The sequence below is a fragment of the Neoarius graeffei genome, chromosome 11 (assembly GCF_027579695.1).
Source record: "Neoarius graeffei isolate fNeoGra1 chromosome 11, fNeoGra1.pri, whole genome shotgun sequence".
NCBI classification, from domain to species: domain Eukaryota; kingdom Metazoa; phylum Chordata; class Actinopteri; order Siluriformes; family Ariidae; genus Neoarius; species Neoarius graeffei.
In genome coordinates, this window is record NC_083579.1 from 74,089,967 (window position 1) to 74,112,206 (window position 22,240).

The 22,240-nt window shown below is 40.8% G+C and overlaps 1 protein-coding gene across 1 annotated transcript in view; it reads right to left on the reverse strand.

The window, feature by feature from the left end:
- The window catches only part of kif6 (kinesin family member 6), a 289,502-nt gene that overhangs the window by 164,159 nt on the left and 103,103 nt on the right, over positions 1-22,240 (reverse strand). The window contains exons 12-13 of the mRNA XM_060932833.1: positions 10,234-10,384; positions 1,901-2,089 (exon numbers count right to left, since the gene is read on the reverse strand). Coding sequence (XP_060788816.1) covers positions 1,901-2,089; positions 10,234-10,384 — 340 coding nt within the window. The remainder of the gene's footprint in view (positions 1-1,900; positions 2,090-10,233; positions 10,385-22,240) is intronic.

A 22,240-nucleotide genomic window follows, 5' to 3' on the forward strand; every position in this document is an offset into this window, starting at 1 on the left:
CCTTTCGGGTGTTCAGTGAGTCTTTAGTTTCAGTTTTCAGTTTATTTATTTAGTGCTTAAACCTAGCAGTAGCACTGGATTAGCCTAGTCTTTTCTCTTTCCCAGTGGACAAAGAAATGATTCTGCGCATGCACAGCAGAAAAGTTGTGTCATTGGATATTTGCATGAGCTCCAATGTGACATCATGTTGTCTTGACAACGTGCAATAGTATAACAATATTGCACGCTCATTCTCCACTGGGGAGAGTCGCATAATACATGGAGGATAAGTGATGTAACAATATTGCATGTCATCAATAAACCCACTAGAAGGGAATAGAATACATGTTTTTATTACATGGAAAAAGTGGCCCATATGTATAATAATTCTTATTATTCCATAATAAATTTCCTAAGTTAAAAAAAAAAAACCTTCTGAAAAAGTTTTCCTAATCTACACTGAACAAAAATATAAACGCAGCGGTCCATATTTTATGAAATACAAATGTTCAGATAGAAATTCATTTTCATTTTCTATGTGCCCGAGCCCAGTCCAGATGAGAACGTCGTCGCCCAGCAGTCAGGTCCAATCCTCGATGAGGTCTACGTGCATGGAGGCCAGCTTCTCTGAGTTGGTTTCTCACAGTTTGACTCCTGACCCTGCGATTGTGTCTCCCCATGGTCTCATCTGCGGTCCGTGTTGCAGTCCGGCACCGATCACGCAGGTGGGTCAGACGGATATGCCGGTCTTGTGCTGGAGTGGTGACACGTGGCCTGCGTGCATGTGGCATGTTGTCTGTGGTGCCATGCTGCTGAAATCGTCGTCGGAGGCGGACTATCGTGGAATAGCACCCCCAATTGATGCCCTACAGCTCTGATGGACATTCCAGCCTGCAGCATGCCAATGGCTCGTTCCCGGTTGATTCTGGTCATCTGTGGCATCTTGACATTTGAACATTTTTGTCATTTTAGGGTGGCCTTTTATTGGCCCCACATAAAGGATGGTCATGACATGCATTACTCAGTGAAATTTTTGTCTGCAATGGTCACACCCGACTGGATCATGGATTATCTCAAGTCTGGGCACTGCTCAGAACTTGAGTAGAGGGACTTTTTTTTTTCAAAAAATGTTTACTGGTATGCTATACTATCATTTGATGTGGGCAGAAAAAAAAAATCAGTATCGGATGTACAAAATAAATAAAATCTTTAGGTGCTGCGTTTATATTTTTGTTCAGTGTAAAACTGCAAGCTGAGCAGACTTTAGCTTTGAGCAAAGCACTCTGGAACTCAGCCATCAGGTTTCTGTGTAAATTCCTCTCAACTATGACTTCACACAGCAGTTGACACAATGAAAGGAACCCTTGAATTGTCATGCAGCAGGATTTTTCAGGTCTTGGTTTCAGCAGCAGAAGCAGAGGTTCAGTGTTCCGTCGCCGCATGTGTTCAGTGAAAATAAGCAAACACAAACTAACAGCAGAAGAATCCCATGGCATGCACAATCCTGAGACGACGCACTGGGACTTCCCTTTGAAATATTTCTGGATCATTTGCATCCCTTCTTTTAATCTATTGTGTGCTAAACTGAAATCCATGTAGCTGTGAACATTCCATAAAGTTTTCATGATGATCATGGAATTTGTTTTTGTTTATGAGTATGAATGGGTGGCCAGAATCAGGAAGATGTAGAGCATGATTGTGGCTCAGAGAGAACACACTGTTCGAGTGTGAACAATTACCAAACAATACACAGAAAATCAGGCAGGTCAAACAATGATCCTTTCTCTTATAACTCACCCCAAATGTGTCATCAGGCCTTCAGATTAAACAAAGACATTCAGTAGGTTTTTGGGTTAACTCAATGTAAACGTAGTGATGTCATGCAGAGAAAATTTATAAAAAAGTGTGTTTGATCACTCACCATCTTGCCTGCATTTTGCATGTTCAGCATGTATGGCGTCCTCTGAAGCTTCCTGCTTTAATCCTCTCTCAGCGGGAGTGCTAGAGGATGGTGGCTGAAGTGAGCTTTGGGAGCTGCTGAGTTTTGCTAATTGAGCTTTGCCTTCTTGAAACGTCTGCTTCTCTTTCTTCAGCATGCTCAGCAGAATACCTAAAAAAGCTTCGGTTAAGAATCATACTCTGGGAAAACGGGGACAGAAAACTGATTTGGTCAGTGTGATTGTTTTATCCTGCTCAGCGTCTTGGTGAATCCTGAGTCTATACCAGGAAATGCTGGGCACACGGTAGGAATACATCCTGAATGGGACACCAGTTCTGCCATAAACCAGATGTTTTTAATCATGTTTAAATAATATTGGCTGGCTTTCAGTGGTATATCAGATACATTCTATTCAGCTAGCATGATACTGAACAAGTCGAAGATGAGTAGCTGGATGGAATATAGCTGATATACCACTTAAAGCCAGCCAATATTATTATTATTATTATTATTATTATTATTATTATTATTATTATTCATGCACACACACTCTTTTCCAGGTTTTCGATGTATGTTTTTCTCTTGTAAATTAGAGGGGTACCGTCAGGGCTTTCTAATCCTTCAGAGAAGGCTCAAACATATCAGCAATCCAAATGTTATATTTAATTTATTTCATTCTTTAATTGCTTTCATTCTTTCATAACTTCATGATAATTATTCTCTTCTAATTCGACCTCATTTTCTATCAAAATTTGCTTCAGAAACGAAAGCGTGACCGTCCTGAAAACATTAACATTGAGTTATCCAATGAGATTGTTTTATTTGTTGTCTTTTGGCTGAGAAGAGTTTAGAGTTGCTCACTCATTGGTTAGGACTTCATTTCCGGGACAGAAGGCCAAGGCAGTATATGTTTATGTCAGAAGTGACAGATGAATTAACCAATCAGATTTTGATTTATAGTGGTAGGGACCAAAAATTTAATCGCCCTCAGCCTTATCGAACCCCAACGCAAGTTTAACTGTGAGTTGGCGCCGTCAGCGCAGCAGTGAAGTCACCTTCCAGCTGGTGTAGCGCTCATCAGTAGTGTTAGCAAATGCTAATTACTAAAGCGGTCAAGCCAGTGCTATCAAAAGCAAGTAGCATACGCTAACGACCGAGAAACTAAGATTTCCGTCTCCAGACTCTTTCTCCATGCTGCACGCTCGCTACAGTATTTTTCAATCAGACTAAAGTATTCATTTCCCTGTGTAATTTACTGATTTACTTTTAAATCAGCATCGACAGCTACACACAACAGAGCGACCTGGCAGCCTGCCGCTAATCCCTTGCTAAATCTTTTGCCCTGTTGCTTTTTTGGCGTCTGGCGAAGTTTTGGCTGAGCTGAAGTCCCAGCTCTAATCGTAACGGTACGCCACTGGCATACGCACGCTCTTTTCCAGTTTGTTAATGTCCGTTGGTATGTTTTTCCTCTTGTAAATATGTGTGATAAATATCTAATGAGTTTTGGTAGCCTTTCAGGTGTTCAACGCGTCTTTCTCTTTCCCGGCAAACAAAGAAATGCTTTTGCACATGCGCAGCAGAAAACTCTCTCATTGGGTATTCGGATCAGCTCCGACGTGCGACGTCATGTTGTCTTGACAAGCATGCAATATCGTAAACCATATTCAATGCTCATTCTCTACTCGATAGAGTGATGTAATAAATGTAAGATAAGCGACATGCTAAAACTATTGCATGCTCATCTCATCTCATTATCTCTAGCCGCTTTATCCTTCTACAGGGTCGCAGGCAAGCTGGAGCCTATCCCAACTGACTACGGGCGAAAGGCGGGGTACACCCTGGACAAGTCGCCAGGTCATCACAGGGCTGACACATAGACACAGACAACCATTCACACTCACACCTACGGTCAATTTAGAGTCACCAGTTAACCTAACCTGCATGTCTTTGGACTGTGGGGGAAACCGGAGCACCCGGAGGAAACCCACGCGGACACAGGGAGAACATGCAAACTCCACACAGAAAGGCCCTCGCCAGCCCCGGGGCTCGAACCCAGGACCTTCTTGCTGTGAGGCGACAGCGCTAACCACTACACCACCGTGCTGCCCCTCTATTGCATGCTATCAAACCAAATGAATGAAACCTGCTAGAAGGGAATAGAATACATTGTTTTTATTCCATCGAAAACATGTCCTGTATGGATAATCACCACAAAGATACAATGTCCTGGTCTTCAAACAACTGTTATGTTGTATCAGGTGCTTAGCAGATATGCAAGACCGAATACCGCTGCCTTGGTCAAGCTTACGTGGAATCTTTTAAGAGCCGAAAACCTCTACAGAAACAGCAGAAAATGCTGTAAAATGAGCCAAGGGGCAACTTTTTTCATTTTTATACCATAGAAGGAGATATTTAATCACAACTCTTATAGAAACCACTTGTTTTATGGCTTCAACATTCTTTTCTTATTTTATCATGTGGGACACGACACCATCTAGTTTCGGCTCCCTAAAAATGAAGCTGGTCAGCAAACGCAAATTCCCCATGTCTGTAAGACAGCTTGCCTCGCAACGTTAAGATAAATGACTCTGTATTTTTAGGTCAAAAAACATTTTCATACGTCTTCTGTGGAAACAAAATCCTGGTACAGTGAGGTCATCTGACTGCTTCTCGATTTAGTCAAACATGTTGCAAGAGTTTTTTTTTTTTTTTGCAATTTATAGTTTTCTAAAACTTTTAAAATGTTTTATGAATTTTTTTATATTGTGGACCAGAATAAATTTTCATGTATGATATCATGGGGGGGGGGGATCAGAACTTTCAGAAACATTGATTTACGTTCAATGATGATAAACTCCACATCCACTTGACCCAATCATTTGCACAAAGACCATGTACAGCTACAGAGTAGGTGAGTAAATGTCTTTGGAAGTACAGTATATTCCTCAGAAAGGTCTGCGTCAGGGGACAAGCAAGTCTCAGAGCCCTGCGATATGTTCGAATTACTATGACTGCACCAGTAACATGAAAAGTGATGCCACCATCCTTAAAAACCATGTCAAGCTGTGAATGGAAACAGCGCTAAAGACTTGAAAAGTATAGTAGGACTTCCTGATGAGATCTTCACAACGTATAGAAGAGGTTAAATTTGTCTTGTCTCTACTTTCATTTCACTTGTTTAAGCTGTTCCAGAAAGCGTGCATGATAATATCATAAAATCACAAAGAAGCAGTCAGATGGTTTTATCATTCGACTCAATGCGGCTGAAACCGATGCAGATGTTTTCGAATACTAGCATGTCATTTTGACAAGGCCGTACTATAGCAACAGAAGATGAACTTCAGATTACCTCTCTCTGTCCAAAATACACAAATCTGAAATGTCAGCACGATAACCTGCTGTTTACTTTGGAAATAAACTTGCACCAACAGAAGATCGAGTCGCCGTCTGAATTTTCCATCGTACGGAGGCAGACGCAATGACACAGGGCGATGCGGTTGACATGCTAATTTCCCCCAAAAGCCCCAAATATGTGAAATTTCACCCTTAAACAAGCAAAATTATGGTTAACTAGGTAGAAGAACTTTCAACAGGAAGGAGATGTAATGTTGGAATTTTATGTAGTCCTGATTATTTACACATAAATCACACCATATTATATTTTATAATTGATGGTTTAAATTCATGAAACTGTTTCCGATATTCCATTCATTATTCTCTCATGAAATACAGACATCCCATGGTGCTTTTTGAGGTCGTGCAGAAGGAGCATGGTTTGGCCAGTTTACAGGGGCAAAAGAAAGTCTTTTTTTTTGGGGGGGGGGGGTATGTTGAGCTTGTTCAAAATATTTATTATCACCTTGAGTCTAGGTGATATGGGGTTGTGACCATGTCAGAACCCCAGTCATTTATAATGCTCAGAGTTAACCATTAAAGGTAGACTGCCTTTCAGATTTCTCAAATTTAGGTCATAAAAAGAATTTTCCCTGACACCCAATTATTTTTGTTTAGTGGACCAAAAGCTACTGAATTCGAATCACAGACTTCTGATTTTATGACTTTTTTTTCCTAAAAGAACCAGTTAATGAATTTAGAGCCACGTGCCCTAAATTCTCAGCCATTTTTTCTTGCCTCATCATGACCCAAATCAAGATACTACGTCATGCATCACGTGGTGGGCTTTCCCCGTTCGTGCAAGGCATTGTGGGATACAAATTTGAAACATGAGACAAAAATGGAGGATGCAAGTGTGCGAATGAAACATGAAAAAGACCAACTACAGTAACGGAAAACGAGAAGAAAAGACATCCTGTTGCGGAAGAAATGAAACGCAGGACCAAACTAATAAATATCGGCGGTCAGCGAGCACCTCGGTGTGATCAGCTGTTCGTTTAGCGACAGAATGATGGAACTCTCCGTGCACGGCCAAGGTAAACCTGTAGATGGCAGTAATACAACACTGTAGATGCCAGCTGCCACAAAACCCTAAAGATGAAGAAGACGACAACGACTCAGCTAAGCTTGCGCATACGCACACGGACTTCCTCTGTCTGCTTGACTGCGCAAAGCAAGCGATTTCATGCACGTTATTTGCTAAGGAATCACCTCAAATTAAATAACTTCCCAGCCACAGAATGGCCTGTTTTTTTTTTTTTTTAAATATTACAAAAATAAGCATGCATCACAATGACCAAATTTCAGAGGGAACTAAATTTCCCCGATTTTATGAAATTGAAAGGCCGTCTAGCTTTAATAAGTAGTTAATAATTATTAGTTGAAGATCTATGCCTTTATTATTTAGAAATGTGACCAGTAATTTTTGACTAATAATTTTATATTTAGACTAATTCGTTCTCTCTAAACTGTTTCTGAAATGTGTTCTGTCATCTCCAGTGCTGTTAATTCTTGTCAAGTCTCTCAGCCAAGTCTCATGCGAGTCACACAACAGTATACAGTGTGAGAACAAAAGCCTGGCATGGTGGCTCACTCACTGTGGCTCTCTCGCCATGGCACCAACGGGATTTAAAAATAAAAGTCCCTTCTCGGCCAGACCCTCAAGTCACATGATGAACCAACCCTGGAGGAGGAAGCGCTACCAGACTGAATTGCATCGCATCATATTCTTTTAGAGCACATTATATCACATCATGCTGAATCGCACTCTATAGCAGAGCAATTCCAGCGTTATGGACGTGACACTTGAACTCAAAATGGCAACAAATGACCCAGTGCATGTTTTATTGTCTCCCAGTATTTAAACAGGTGTTGCATATTTTAAGGCTGTACCATACTGGAGAAGTGATAGAACAAGAACAATTCCCATAGTACATCTAGGGCATGCCAGAAAACGCCAATAAAAGATGCGTTATGGACGTGACAGAAAAAGTATCACTTTTCTTGGGTGACTGTACATTTTTATCAAACTCTGTGAAATTGTAAACCTAATGTCGAAATGGAGATATCCATTTGATAGAGGGGTCCAAGGTGAATATTAAAAAATCTTTGTTTAAAATATTTTGTATTTCATGCAGAGTTTCGGAAGGAAAAGTTAGCGTTATGGATGTGACGAAATTCCGTTATGGATGTGACGCGTCTGAAATAGACATGGCATATGTTTAGAAAATCAGCAATTTAACCACCATAACCCTTTGAAAAACTCTCTAAATATCAGCTAAAACTATCAAAGTTCTTAAATAATATTTAGGATGGCTATTGTTTTGCTGTTTTGTGGATTTTAGCATACATTTCTGTGGCTTGTGGCAATAATATAGAATTGTACATGATCAAAGTTGATTTTAGCTTGGGGTTTACATTATAAGAAAGAAAGACTGACAGTGACACATTAGGTTGGTTACAGATTGGTTCAACTTATTCACATCTGTAAAATACAGGCCTAGGTGATATCTCTGGGAGTGGTTTTGATGTATTACATGTTGCTTTATTTTTGCATGGTGAGGTTGACATTTACATGGAATTGCCCAGCAATAGAGCTGAATCACACTGCATTAGAAGTTGCTTCATATATACAGTACCAGTCAAAAGTACGGACGCACCTTCTAATTCACTGGCTCTTCTTTATTTTCATTAACTAAAAGACAGTTCATGACTTAAAGTAATGATGGATGTCATTTCTCTTTACTTAGTCGAGCTGTTCTTGACATAATATGGATTACTACAGTGGTGGTGTTGAATAAGGCTATTTAATGTATTATTATTTACTGTTTGATCTCAAATGCATTAAGAAGGCAAGAAAACTAGTCCCCTAATTAACTTTTGACGAGGCACACCTGTTAATTGAAAAGCATTCCAGGTGACTCCCTCATGAAGCTGGTTAAGATAATGCCAATAGTGTACAAAGTGTCATCAAGGTAGAATTTGAAGAATCTAAAATATGAAACAGATTTTGTTTACCACATAATTCCATATATGTTTTGTGTGTTATTTCATAGTTTTGATGGCTTCAGTATTGTTCTACAATGTAGAAAAAAGTCAAAATACAGAAAAACCTATGAATGAGTAGGGGTGTCCAAACTTTTGACTGGTCCTGTATCTTTAATGTGCCCGAACACTGGCAACCCATTGAGATACAGTGGTGCTTGAAAGTTTGTGAACCCTTTAGAATTTTCTATATTTCTGCATAAATATGACCTAAAACATCATCAGATTTTCACACAAGTCCTAAAAGTAGATAAAGAGAACCCAGTTACACAAATGAGACAAAAATATTATACTTGGTCATTTATTTATTGAGGAAAATGATCCAATATTTCATATCTGTGAGTGGCAAAAGTATGTGAACCTCTAGGATTAGCAGTTAATTTGAAGGTGGAATTAGAGTCAGGTGTTTTCAATCTATGGGATGACAATCAGGTGTGAGTGGGCACCCTGTTTTATTTAAAGAACAGGGATCTATCAAAGTCTGATCTTCACAACACATGTTTGTGGAAGTTTATCATGGCACGAACAAAGGAGATTTTTGAGGACCTCAGAAAAAGCATTGTTGATGCTCATCAGACTGGAAAAGGTTACAAAACCATCTCTAAAGAGTTTGGACTCCACCAATCCACAGTCAGACAGATTGTGTACAAATGGAGGAAATTTGAGACCATTGTTACCCTCCCCAGGAGTGGTCGACCAACAAAGATCACTCCAAGAGCAAGGCATGTAATAGTCAGTGAGGTCACAAAGGACCTCAGGGTAACTTCTAAGCAACTGAAGGCCTCTCTCACATTGGATAATGTTAACGTTCATGAGTCTACCATCAGGAGAACACTGAACAACAATGGTGTGCATGGCAGGGTTGCAAGGAGAAAGCCACTGCTCTCCAAAAAGAACATTGCTGCTCGTCTGCAGTTTGCTAAAGATCACATGGACAAGCCAGAAGGCTATTGGAAAAATGTTTTGTGGACAGATGAGACCAAAATAGAACTTTTTGGTTTAAATGAGAAGCGTTATGTTTGGAGAAAGGAAAACACTGCATTCCAGCAAAACAACCTTATCCCATCCCACATGGTGGTGGTAGTATCATGGTTTGGGCCTGTTTTGCTGCATCTGGGCCAGGACGGCTTGACATCATTGATGGAACAATGAATTCTGAATTATACCAGCAAATTCTAAAGATAAATGTCAGAACATCTGTCCATGAACTGAATCTCAAGAGAAGGTGGGTCATGCAGCAAGACAACGACCCTAAGCACACAAGTCGTTTTACCAAAGAATGGTTAAAGAAGAATTAAGTTAAATGTTTTGGAATGGCCAAGTCAAAGTCCTGACCTTAATCCAATCAAAATGTTGTGGAAGGACCTGAAGCGAGCAGTTCATGTGAGGAAACCCGCCAACATCCCAGAGCTGAAGCTGTTCTGTACGGAGGAATGGGCTAAAATTCCTCCAAGCTGGTGTGCAGGACTGATCAACAGTTACCGGAAACATTTAGTTGTAGTTATTGCTGCACAAGGGGGCCACACCAGATACTGAAATCAAAGGTTCACATACTTTTGCCACTCACAGATATGTAATATTGGATCATTTTCCTCAATAAATAAATGACCGAGTACAATATTTTTGTCTCATTTATTTAACTGGGTTCTCTTTATCTACTTTTAGGACTTGTGTGAAAATCTGATGATGTTTTAGGTCATATTTATGCAAAAATATAGAAAATTCTAAAGGGTTCACAAACTTTCAAGCACCACTGTATGTATCACATCAGCCTCAGTGATAGAGATGCGCATCCCCAGTATGTATCCAGCATATACAGCACGATGAATTGTACTCAACCACACTCAACAGTGCTGTGTAATTTGAATGAAGGATACGGATCTCATTGTCACGCTGGGTTAGCGTGTCCTTCAGTTTGAGCAGCTCTTTGTTGGCTGGGCTGCTTGGCCCGTCTGCGATGCTTGATGACGGGAGATGACTGATATCACTATCTCCAGTCGGATTACTCAGTTTCTCCTGCAGCTTCGCCTGCAAACAAGAAAGCACCTGTTAGCCACACAGAACACATGGTGTAGCACAACTGCAGATCTGTCTGTGGCGGTAAACAATTGCCCTAAGTAATCTTCAATTTCTAATACTAATTTAGTAATTCATTTAATTAATACATCTGGCTGGGGCGGCACGGTGGTGTAGTGGTTAGCGCTGTCGCCTCACAGCAAGAAGGTCCTGGGTTCGAGCCCCGGGGCCGGCAAGGGCCTTTCTGTGTGGAGTTTGCATGTTCTCCCCGTGTCCGCGTGGGTTTCCTCCGGGTGCTCCGGTTTCCCCCACAGTCCAAAGACATGCAGGTTAGGTTAACTGGTGACTCTAAATTGACCGTAGGTGTGAATGTGAGTGTGAATGGTTGTCTGTGTCTATGTGTCAGCCCTGTGATGACCTGGCGACTTGTCCAGGGTGTACCCCGCCTTTCGCCCGTAGTCAGCTGGGATAGGCTCCAGCTTGCCTGCGACCCTGTAGAAGGATAAAGCGGCTAGAGATAATGAGATGAGATGAGATGAATACATCTGGCTGCTCATTTTAAACACCAAGTAACAGAGTCTCGTTATTTTTTGTGTCCTACTATACGAGGGTAAGTCAAAAAGTTCTAAGACAGATGTTGTAATTTCAAAAGGAATTCAAAAGAATTCAAAAAAAGGAATACAAAGAAGGGATTCTCCAATGGAAACATCGCTTGCAGAAATGTTTAGACTTAAATGGAGGATATGTCGAGAACTTTTCGACTTCCCCTCGTACATATACAGTATATAACAGTTATTCCACAACATCGAGTTGTACATGAGCTGATAGCTGACGAGGCGCATAGCACCAAGATTGAGTGGAATAACTGTTTTATTCTATGCACATTCACTGGATTTTGAGAAAGAGAGTGTAACCCATATGGTTACTAAACCCATTTGAGCGTAGTTCCCGTAGCCCACCAATTGGTGGTGAATCGGCCCTGTATTCCTTTTAACTGTCGCTGAGCATGTCCTGCTCACACCCACACACCGAGTGACACTCACTGCCGATACACCGATCCGAGAGCAGCACACCTGTTCAGTGAGCTGACGGACCTTGGGTACGAAACGTGACGTAAAACTCATAAATTCACAATTAATCTTCACATAGTGTGTTGATAAACCTTTCGTTTATTAGGAGAAAGTTTGTGAATGTTGAGGAAAAGAGAGAGGAGCCGCTACAACCACGTAAGCCCTCTGTTGGACTCCGGTAAGGGCAGAGCTACATGTTAAGATTCTAAGATGGTAGACCTCAGTATTAGCCTGTTGATATTAGCTCATGTGAAGCTGTTGCTTACTAAAACACTTTAATAAAACCAGTCGGAGTCATCATCCAATGTTTTTACCCACTGTGGTGCGGTTGTATCATTGTGTTATGTGGAAAAACAACTTTAAAAAGATCGCTCGCTACCGCGCTAATGCTAATCGCAGTTAGCCCTGCTATGCTAACTGAGGTAACCCTCCAAGTGGGCAGTATAGAGGTTAATGGTGTAGCTGGCCAAGCTACTTGGCCACCGCCATTTTGAATGAGGGAGACAGAGATGGGATATGATGACAAGCTGTAAGAATGTTGCCCTACTGTACTGTTGTGTACATAATGTGATTTGTTTTATTGCGGTTGTTTAGTCATTCATGATGATTAAAAAGAGTGACTTATATATATATATATATATATATATATATATATATATATATATATACACACGCCTTAATCCCGACGCGGGCAATAAACAAAGAAAAGAGTCAAAGAGTCCCTCTGAGCTCATGGCGCTTCATCCTGCGTTCCAAGTTCTTTTGCCTCCTTAACATTTCAACCTTCTTGCAGATTTCAGAAATAAGGTGACGCCAACCGCAACGGTCCTGGATAACGTCTTTCCATGACTCGAGAGCGCCCCCCCGTTTCAGAACATCCTTTAGGGTGTCTTTATATCTAAGAAGAGGGCGCCCAACTTTTCTTACTCCTTCATTTAACACTCCATACAGGAGAATCTTTGCAGGGCGGTCATCTGGCATGCGTGCAACGTGCCCCAGCCACCGCAGTCTGTTTCTGATCAGTGTAATCTCAATATCTGTGGCGTTGGCTCGATCTAGTACTTCGTCATTCGTGACGAAGTCATCCCACCGGATCTTGAGAACTGATCTCAGGTGCCGCTGCTGGGTTGTTCTGAGAAGCCTGATGTGATGACGGTACAGAGTCCACGTCTCACTTCCATACAACATAAGGGGGGTGATGCACTGGTTGTATACCTTGAGTTTCGTCTCAACTGTCAGACCTCTGCAGTCAAAGACCCTGTCCCTCAGCCTACCCATCGCACACGATGCGGCCTGAATCCGTGATGTTATCTCATCATCAAGTTTGCAATCCTTGGTCACAAAACTTCCTAGGTATTTAAAACGGTCCACCCTCTTCAGCTTTTGTCCATCAATAAAGAAGAGTGACTTAATAAAATTCATTTAAGGTTTAAAAGGTTAAGAAAAGATAAATATATTGAAGTTAAAAGATAAATATTCATTTAAAAAGCTGCTTAAAAAGACAATTAAGTCAGTTATAAGTAAGTTGGTTATGAATATTCAGAGAATCAGAGTGGAAGTGGTAGAGGGTCGATGTGAATGTAGTATTAATGGAATGTGTTTTCTACATCATGTGTGTAGATTGGTTTTATTCCTTTGCTAGATCAGGGATTGATCAGTACAAGTTCTGAACCTTCCGGTTCAGTGGCGAGCCAGGCGACCGACAGAGAACAGAGAACGGGATCCACTCCAAAGAATACAGACCTCTACTCACTACACTCTGATACAGATAAGAACATTCACCACAAAACCTACCCGGGTAGTAGAACGAACTGATACACACACACACACACCGAACACAGAACTGAACTTTATTCTTCTGATACAGAAGAACAGGACACTTTTGGTTGAACTTTGTTTTATTTTTTTTTATTAATCTATTTCTTTATTAAAGAGCTCTATTTTGTTTTTGGGGTTTTCAAAGTCCATGTACTGCAAGTAATAATTGTTGGATGCAATAAATGATCATTGTTCAACTTCCACTCAAGTCCAACTTTCCGTACCTAGAGAATGTGGTTTCTTCCCTAACATTTAGGTTAAAGGTGCTACAAGAGCATTTTTATTTTTTGCAAATTCGATAAATTAAAAACTTTATACAAAACATCCAACAAAATAATTTCCGCTTAGAATGTAAACAAACCGGTGAAATGACTAGAAATTTGTGAAAAATATATAATAGAGCGGCGGCTACAATTATCGACACTTTAACGATCTTTTGGCCACTGCAAAAGTAGAAAAGACTTTCCATATGTAAACTGTGCATGAACAGTTACTTAAACTTCCACTGGAAAAAAATTAGTTGATTCCTGATTACTTAGCGTATCAGATCATGTGACACTGTTCCACAATTATCAACACTTTTGTCCACAGTTACTGACACCGTTCCACAATTATCAACATCCAGATGATTATTTATTTAAAAAAAAATAATCGCTATGTGGTATTAACAAAACATAGCTTTTATTTCAAATTTGTTTTACATAGACTTATATTTAGTACAAAATATATTTTATATAAATATATCAATGTTGGTGCTTACATAAATGAGGAAGCGATTTTAATGTTTGTAAACAAATTAACTGATAATGTTTAACCTGCGTCAGAAAATCTTTTTGTTCCACTTTCTAAGTATTTTCGTAGATCACATCTTGTTAATCATTCCATCCATCCATTTTCTGCTGCTTATCCGGGTCCAGGTCGCGGAGGTAGCAGCCTAAGCAGAGCAGCCCAGACTTCCCTCTCCCTGGCCACCTCCACCAGCTATTCCAGGGGAATACAGAGGCATTCCCAGGCCAGCCGAGAGATGCAATCTCTCCAGCGTGTCCTGGATCTGCCCCGGGGTCTCCTCCTGGTGAAGCATGCCCAGAGAACCTCCCCTGGGAGGCGTCCAGGGGGCATCCTAACAAGGTGCCCGAACCACTTCAACTGACTCTTTTCGATGTAAAGGAGCAGTGGTTCTACTCTGAGTCTCTCCCGAATGACAAAGCTTCTCACCCTGTCTCTAAGGGAGAGCCCAGCCACCCTGCGGAGAAAACTCATTTCTACCACTTGTGTCCGTGATCTCATTCTTTCGGTCACTACCCACAGCTCGTGACCATAGGTGAGGGTGGGAAGGTAGGTGGACCAGTAAATTGAGAGCTTTGCCTTTTGGCTCAACTAATCATTCCTTGTTGTATTAATTTCTAATTTTGTAGTTGACCAATAAATAATCAACAGGCAATCGACATTGTAACCACAGGAAAATCCAGGTCAAAGGTCACATGTCATTCCTCGAACCAAAATATAAAATGTCTACTGATAATGTAATATGTGGTAGATATTTACAACAAACTGCAAAAAAAATCTGAATGGAATAGAAATATATGAATATTTCAAGCATGTAGTATTTTATATGCTAGGAATTTAATTCTGGTCTAATTCTATTTATTGCAATAGGATTCCAAATACTCTATAAGCATTCCGTTCTGTTATGAATCAGAAAAAAAAGATTATAATAAATCACAGCACTTTTATAATAATAATAATAATAATAATAACTGGGTTTTATTCTAAACAACTCACAGCTCAAGGGCTGAATTACATGTTTCATACAGCAATTATACATGTATAATTGAGTAAAAGGTGTATGTCACCAGAGTAAAATGTAAATGTCACCAGAGTAAAAGGTGACATTATATCAAACATTTACAATTATTTAAAATAACTGCCACTTAAAAACCTTACTATTATAGTAGAAAATCCGTAGGTGAAATTTACACAATGAATTAGGTAACTACAAGTACTGTGGCAATAATCTTCAGTAAACACATACCGATAGGCAGGTCTAACTACATTAAATTATTTAAAAGTTTAACGAGGTAGGGTAGTGGGCGTTTAGCATAACAAGCAGTGCGTGCTGGCAATCGGTCAAGTTTTTTGTTTTGTCTTGTGATCCTGCCGCTCACCTCACCCCTTAGTCGAGGTAACCAGTGTTTGTACAGTTCAGACTTATACAACTTCTTGGCAAAGTTCAGACACAAAGTGACACATCGATCATCAAGTTCTTGGAGATGTAGCGTTTCACAAGCCGCAGAGTAACTGGTAAAATTGTTGCTGAGGATGATTTTTGTCGCTCGTACTTGGATGTTTTCTAGCTTCTTTCGTTGGATAGTAGTTACGCCTGGATGCCACAGAGGTGTAGCGTACTCCAGGACCGGACATACAAAACATGTGTAGACAGTCACCGGGTCATGTACAGGTAGTCGGCAGAGGAGATAAAGCCTCCAATTCCCCTTCTTGGTTATTTCAGTAACATGTGCGTCCCATCTCAGGTCCACCTGGAATGTTACTCCTAGGCACTTTCCAACACTGATAACTTCCAGTTCATGACCGTCAATGGTGAGAGGTGTAGGTGCAATAGGCTTATCAAATCAGTCTCATGTAAAAAGGGATCAGTCTCATAAATTCATTAATCATCAATTCAAGTGTCTAAGAATTTATAGCTAAACTGTTGAAATCACTGGAATAACTTGGTGGCGATTTTGCTATAGTTTATTGAGTATTGTAGCTCTAATGTAATACGTTTACTCTAGATCTATAACATTCACATAACAACCAAATGGGTGAAGGCAATTAGAATACTTGTTTGGCAGAGGTTGGCATTCAGTGGGTGTTGTAGCAATAAACAGGACACAGCTTATTCCAAAGATACTATTTATTGAAATAGCTGACATGAATTAGCAAACTAATACTGATCAGATATAGCAACAATAGCAGCCAAGGAATAATTTAATATAAATGGTGATACAATGTATACAAATAAGAATCAGTAGTGTATATGATGATAATTAAGGCACTAGTGGTGATCAGAAGTAATAAGCTATATGCCAGTGTTACAGTGTAGGGGCGAGTGGATGTTAAAATATGATAGGGAAATCACGTGTTTGTGTGTGAGGGTGTGTGTATGAGTAGGTGTGTGTGTGTGTGTGTGTGTGTGTGTGTGTGTGTGTGTGTGAGAGAGAGAGAGAGAGAGAGAGAGAGACACAGAGAGAGTGTATGGAATGCTAATGGAATGCGTGAGCCTTGTGTTAGGCCCTGCCCAGAGGGGGATGGTCAACACAGGGAGAGCGCGCGAAAGAGAGACAAAGGAATCTGTAGTTTAAACTAGTCTCGGCTAGGCCTTAAACCCAACTTCTACTCAACCCTTAACTTCTCCTGAAATCCCAATGTTAAGAATTGTAGTATGACAGAGGGAGTTAATAAGAGAGAGAGAGTACATGCACGATCTAACTAAGTACAGATAGTAAACAAAGTAAATCAAACAACACGCGGTCTATGGCCAAGTTTACATTAGACCGTATCTGTCTCGTTTTCTTCGCGGATGCACTGTCCGTTTACATTAAAACGCCTGGAAACGCCGGGAAACGGGAATCCACCAGGGTCCACGTATTCAATCCAGATCGTGTCTGGTCCGGTGCTGTGTAAACATTGAGAATACGCGGATACGCTGTGCTGAGCTCTAGCTGGCGTCGTCATTGGACAACGTCACTGTGACATCCACCTTCCTAATTCGCTGGCATTGGTCATGTGACGCGACTGCTGAAAAACGGCGCGGACTTCCGCCTTGTATCACCTTTCATTAAAGAGTATAAAAGTATGAAAATACTGCAAATACTGCCCATTGTGTAGTTATGATTGTCTTTAGGCTTGCCATCCTTCCACTTGCAAGTGGTAAGTGACGCGCATGCCCGATATGCACCGAGATCACACACACAGCGGCTCAGTCCCAAATCACTGCTCGTGCGCTCCACTCGCGCGCTCTGTGAGCTGCGCAGGGCCGGAGTGCGCACCCTCCAGAGGGCACTCGCTGTTCAGGGCGGAGTGATTTGGAGCGCAGGATGCCTGCGGAGCCGAGCGTATCCGTGTATTGGCGTTGCTGTGTGCACGCGAATCGTGTATTGGCGTTGCTGTGTGCACACTAATCGTTTTAAAAACGTTAATCTGATGATCCGCTGATACGGTCTAATGTAAACCCCACCTAAGACCGACTTTCATGTGAATCAAAATGTGTACATTTAAACCATAAATGAATTCAAATAAACACTCTTCACATTAACTTGCCACAACTAACAATTGCCCAGATTTCAGCCTTACTTGAGATCGCTCTTGTTTGGTGGCTGAAAGCGTATTATCCGAAGACAACGCGGAACGCAGGTCCAGGAAGAAAACAGTTCTGTTCCTTTGACTTTTACAGCTCATCAGCTGAAGATCTTCGGTGTTCTGTCGGTCATCCGATGATCTGGAAGGAATCTTGTTTGTAGTTCGTCGATGTTGAGAAAGGGAAAAGGGATCCAGTCACCTTTTCTCTTTGAAATACTGCGTGGGCTGCAGTAACTGACCGGTTCAGTTATTATTACAACTATGCGAAGATCAAATACATTGAACTTTGGCTAAAGGTCCGGTATCAATAGCTCGTTCTTTGTTCTTCTGTAGCACCGATGCAACGGCTTCTCTTTCACGCGTGGAATCCACCGCCAGAGAGAAAGAATTTTGATTCCGCCGCGGATTTAAAGCATAGTCGTGACGTCATTGTATTTGGTATCTGATATCATCTCTGTATCCAATACCATTACAGGGAGTCAGAAGAATGGGCAGAGATGGAACATGGCATCGAGTACAGGGGTTTGTGTGTTCAATGCTGTACAGTGAAAGGGAGAAGATGGTTCATAAATGATTACTATGGCTACGGCATGGCAGTCCATCCCAACAGAGGAAGTGGTGGTGGAGGGTTGCGGGCAAAGCAGACATGCATGGCCTTACACTTGCCAGGGTTGAGTCTCATCTTGTTGTTCGTGGTCCATGTAGTAAGGTCATTAAGATCGTCTTGAAGCTTGGATGGGTCGGGTATAAGCCTTGACTTGATGAGATTCAGATCATCAACAAAAGCCCATGACCGAGACCTCATGTTGTCAGCTACCGCATTGACGTGGACAATGAAGACAACTGGACCAAGCTTTGTGCCCTGAGCTTGGCCACAGGTGAGTGTTCCTATATTAGAGTACGGCCCTTGTACCTTGTTTCTGGGTCAACATCTTGTACTCGTACTGTCATCTCCTTTCTCTGTGTGCCCATCAGGACTTTAAGCTCCTGAAACTATGCACTGAGGTTTTGTTCCTTCAGCTTCAGTATTTTGTTAAAGTACTTCAAACAGTGTTACTTCAATGTTACACAAAGATCGATCCACAACACATGCAAATGTCACTTAATTCCACAGGGTGTCGATAATGGTGGACACTGATGAAAGTGATCAATATTATCGACACCTCACGCGACTTCTCAAACACGCATTTTGATACAAAATGGCGACTGTCAAATGAAAGAGTATGAAACAAAGTAGGTTTCAACAAGGAGATCATGAAATATCAGTGAATTTGATCAGTAGAAACATATCCATGATCTTTCCACCATGCTTACCTGCAATAATAACATCTGGGTTTTCCTCAAATTGCTCATCTCATCTCATCTCATTATCTGTAGCCGCTTTATCCTGTTCTACAGGGTCGCAGGCAAGCTGGAGCCTATCCCAGCTGACTACGGGCGAAAGGCGGGGTACACCCTGGACAAGTCGCCAGGTCATCACAGGGCCGACACATAGACACAGACAACCATTCACACTCACATTCACACCTACGATCAATTTAGAGTCACCAGTTAACCTAACCTGCATGTCTTTGGACTGTGGGGGAAACCGGAGCACCCGGAGGAAACCCACGCGGACACGGGGAGAATATGCAAACTCCACACAGAAAGGCCCTCGCCGGCCACGGGACTCGAACCCGGACCTTCTTGCTGTGAGGTGATAGCGCTAACCACTACACCACCGTGCCGCCCCTCCTCAAATTGCTGATCGTGCTAAAAAAAAAATTCCATCTCGGGTAACGAGCTGTGTCATCAGACAACAAAATCCAAGGGTGAGGAGGGTCTTCTGGTTGATTAATTAGCCAATAATAACTGTTCTAACTGAAACTCACCTTTGTAAAATTGTTTTTTTTGGTAAATCTGAAAAGGTGTCAATAATTATGGACTTTTGATAACTGGAGCCGCCGCTCTCTAATAATTATTTATTTATAAATAAATAAATACATAAATATGTTCTTACCATCAAATACTTTTATTCCATATTTTGTTGCTTTTTTTGGGGGGGGGGTTGTTTCCGAGTAGGAGTTTTTATTTCGTCCTCGGTTGGTTTTGCAACACGCTCCGCCATTTTGTTTTCTTCTTTTTCTTGAGGGTTTTTTTTGGTAGTTGGGCGGGGGGACTATTCTTTTAGCTATTTCTGTTTCATTCAAATACTTGATAAAGTATCTGACTTGGCGCACTCTGCTATTTTGTTTTTCTCTACTCATAGTATATGAGCTGATATTCTAGGAATAGACTAGCCAATCAGAACAAGCAGTTGCTCATATTCAGTGAATGTGGACAGAATAAATTATATGTATGTATGTGCCAAATCCCTTACGCCTGTATACACGTTCTTCTCTAACAAGGCCTAATCTTTTCCTTAAAAGAACGAACAAGAACCATAAAACACTTGTGGATAATAACTAGCCTTGGCTGTAACATGGGATATATAAAACACAGATAATCTGAATTTAGAGGACCCATTTTTAGAGGATCCATTAAAAATGGAAATCGCTTGGCCCAGGGCCTTGTGTTTGGTCCACAGTGAAAGCAGACATGTCTAATTTAAACTGTGTAAGGGACTGTGTGGTCAGGGAAACACAGAGTCGAGCCAACCAGAGCGTTAATTAGAGTCTCAGTGGGTGTGCAAACATGCAGCTTAACCTGCCAGCCAGCATTGTATATTCTTGACTCGCATTAAGAACACTGAATAGCGTTTGTGAGAGTGCATTACGGGTAAGGATTTTTCAAAGGAGAAATGTTCCTGTTTTAAGCCATGAGAGGAAAAGTAGCAGGTAGCAAATGTGAGTGGTTAGGTGAGTGGAAACATGAAGACAGGACAGAATGAGAGACATTTTAAAAAATAAAATAAAATAAGAAAAGATTACCAATAGAAAGGAAATTCTGAGTCAGATCTGAGTGTCGAAGTGTCAAAGAACTACAGGCATCTCAAACCCAGACCTCAAGCATGCTACCCAAATTCTTCACCATTGTGAAACCAGAGGGAATAATCTGCTGACCATTACTGCAATTCTTGAGTTTTAGCTTAAAGCAGACTTCTGCTTTGAGTTTAAATGTTTCAAATACTTCACGCCTCCCTTCTAACTGTCCAGTAAACGATGCATAAGTGCTAGAATCAGAAGTCCACTAAACTCCAGTTTTTCACCTCAAACTGGACATACACTGGTTTTTATGGCAGGACAGGAATCCAGTGCAGTGACCAGGACAGGAAGATGCACTTATTCTGGTTTATCGGTCATAGAGGAGGGATTGCTAGTCATTGGATGACCTTTGGATGAACATTATTCATTTCATACAGTACCAGTCAAGAGTTTGAACACACCTTCTATTCCAATGGTTTTTCTTTATTTTTGTTCATTAAAAGACACTTCATGTCTTAAAGTAACGATGGATGTCATTTCTCTTTACTTAGTTGAGCAGTTCTTGACATATGGATTACTACAGTTGTCGAATAGATCCATTTACTGTATTTTTATTATTTACTATTCGATCTCAAACACCTTAAGGCGGCAAGAAATTGCACTAATTAACTTCTGACAAGGCACACGTGTTAACTGAAAAGCATTCCAGGTGACGACCTCATGAAGCTGGTTACAGCTAGACAGCCTTTCGAGTTCAAAAAATCTGTGAAATTGAGTTCCATCTGAAATTTAATCATTGTGATATATGTTTATTTCTGTAATATCTCACAAACTAACAGGTTGGGAAGTTATTTAATTTGAGGGGATTAAAGCAAATAATGTGCATGAAATCGCTTGCTTCGTGCAGTCAAGCAGACAGAGGAAGTCTGTGCGCGCCTGCGCAGGTTTACCTTCTTCTTCTTCTTTTGGGTTTTACAGCAGCTGGAATCCACAGTGTTGCATTACTGCCATCTACAGGTTTACCTTGAGCGTGCACTGACAGTTCCAACATTCTGTCGCTAAACGAACAGCTGATCACACCGAGGTCCTCGCTGAACGCCGATATTTATTAGTTTGGTCCTGCGTTTCCTTTCCTTCGCAACATAACGTCTTTTCTTCTCGCTTTCTGTTACTGTAGTTGGTCTTTCATGTTTCATTTGCACACTCGCGTCCTCCATTTTTCTTTCCTGTTTCAAATTTGTATCCCACAATGCCTTGCACAAACGGGGAAAGCCCACCACATCATGCATGACGTAGTATCTTGAATTGAGTCATGGTGAAGCAGGAAAAAATAGCAGAGAATTTAGGGCCACGTGGATCTAAATTCATTAATTGTTCTTTTTTTTAAAACTAATAAAATTGGAAGTCTGTGATTTCAAATTCAGTAGCTTTGGGTCCACTAAACACAAATAACTGGGAAAATTATTTTTATGACCTACACTTGAAAAATCTGAAAGGCAGTCTACTAATGCCAATAGTGTGTCAAGCGTCAAGGTAAACGCTGGCTACTTTGAAGAATCTAAAATATGAAATTTTTTTAACACTTTTTCGTTTCCCACATAATTCCATATATGGTCCATATGTTATTTCATAATTTCAAATGTCTTCAGTATTGTTCTACAATGTAGAAAAAGAGTAAAAAAAAATTGTCAAAACAGAAAAAATATATATATGAATGA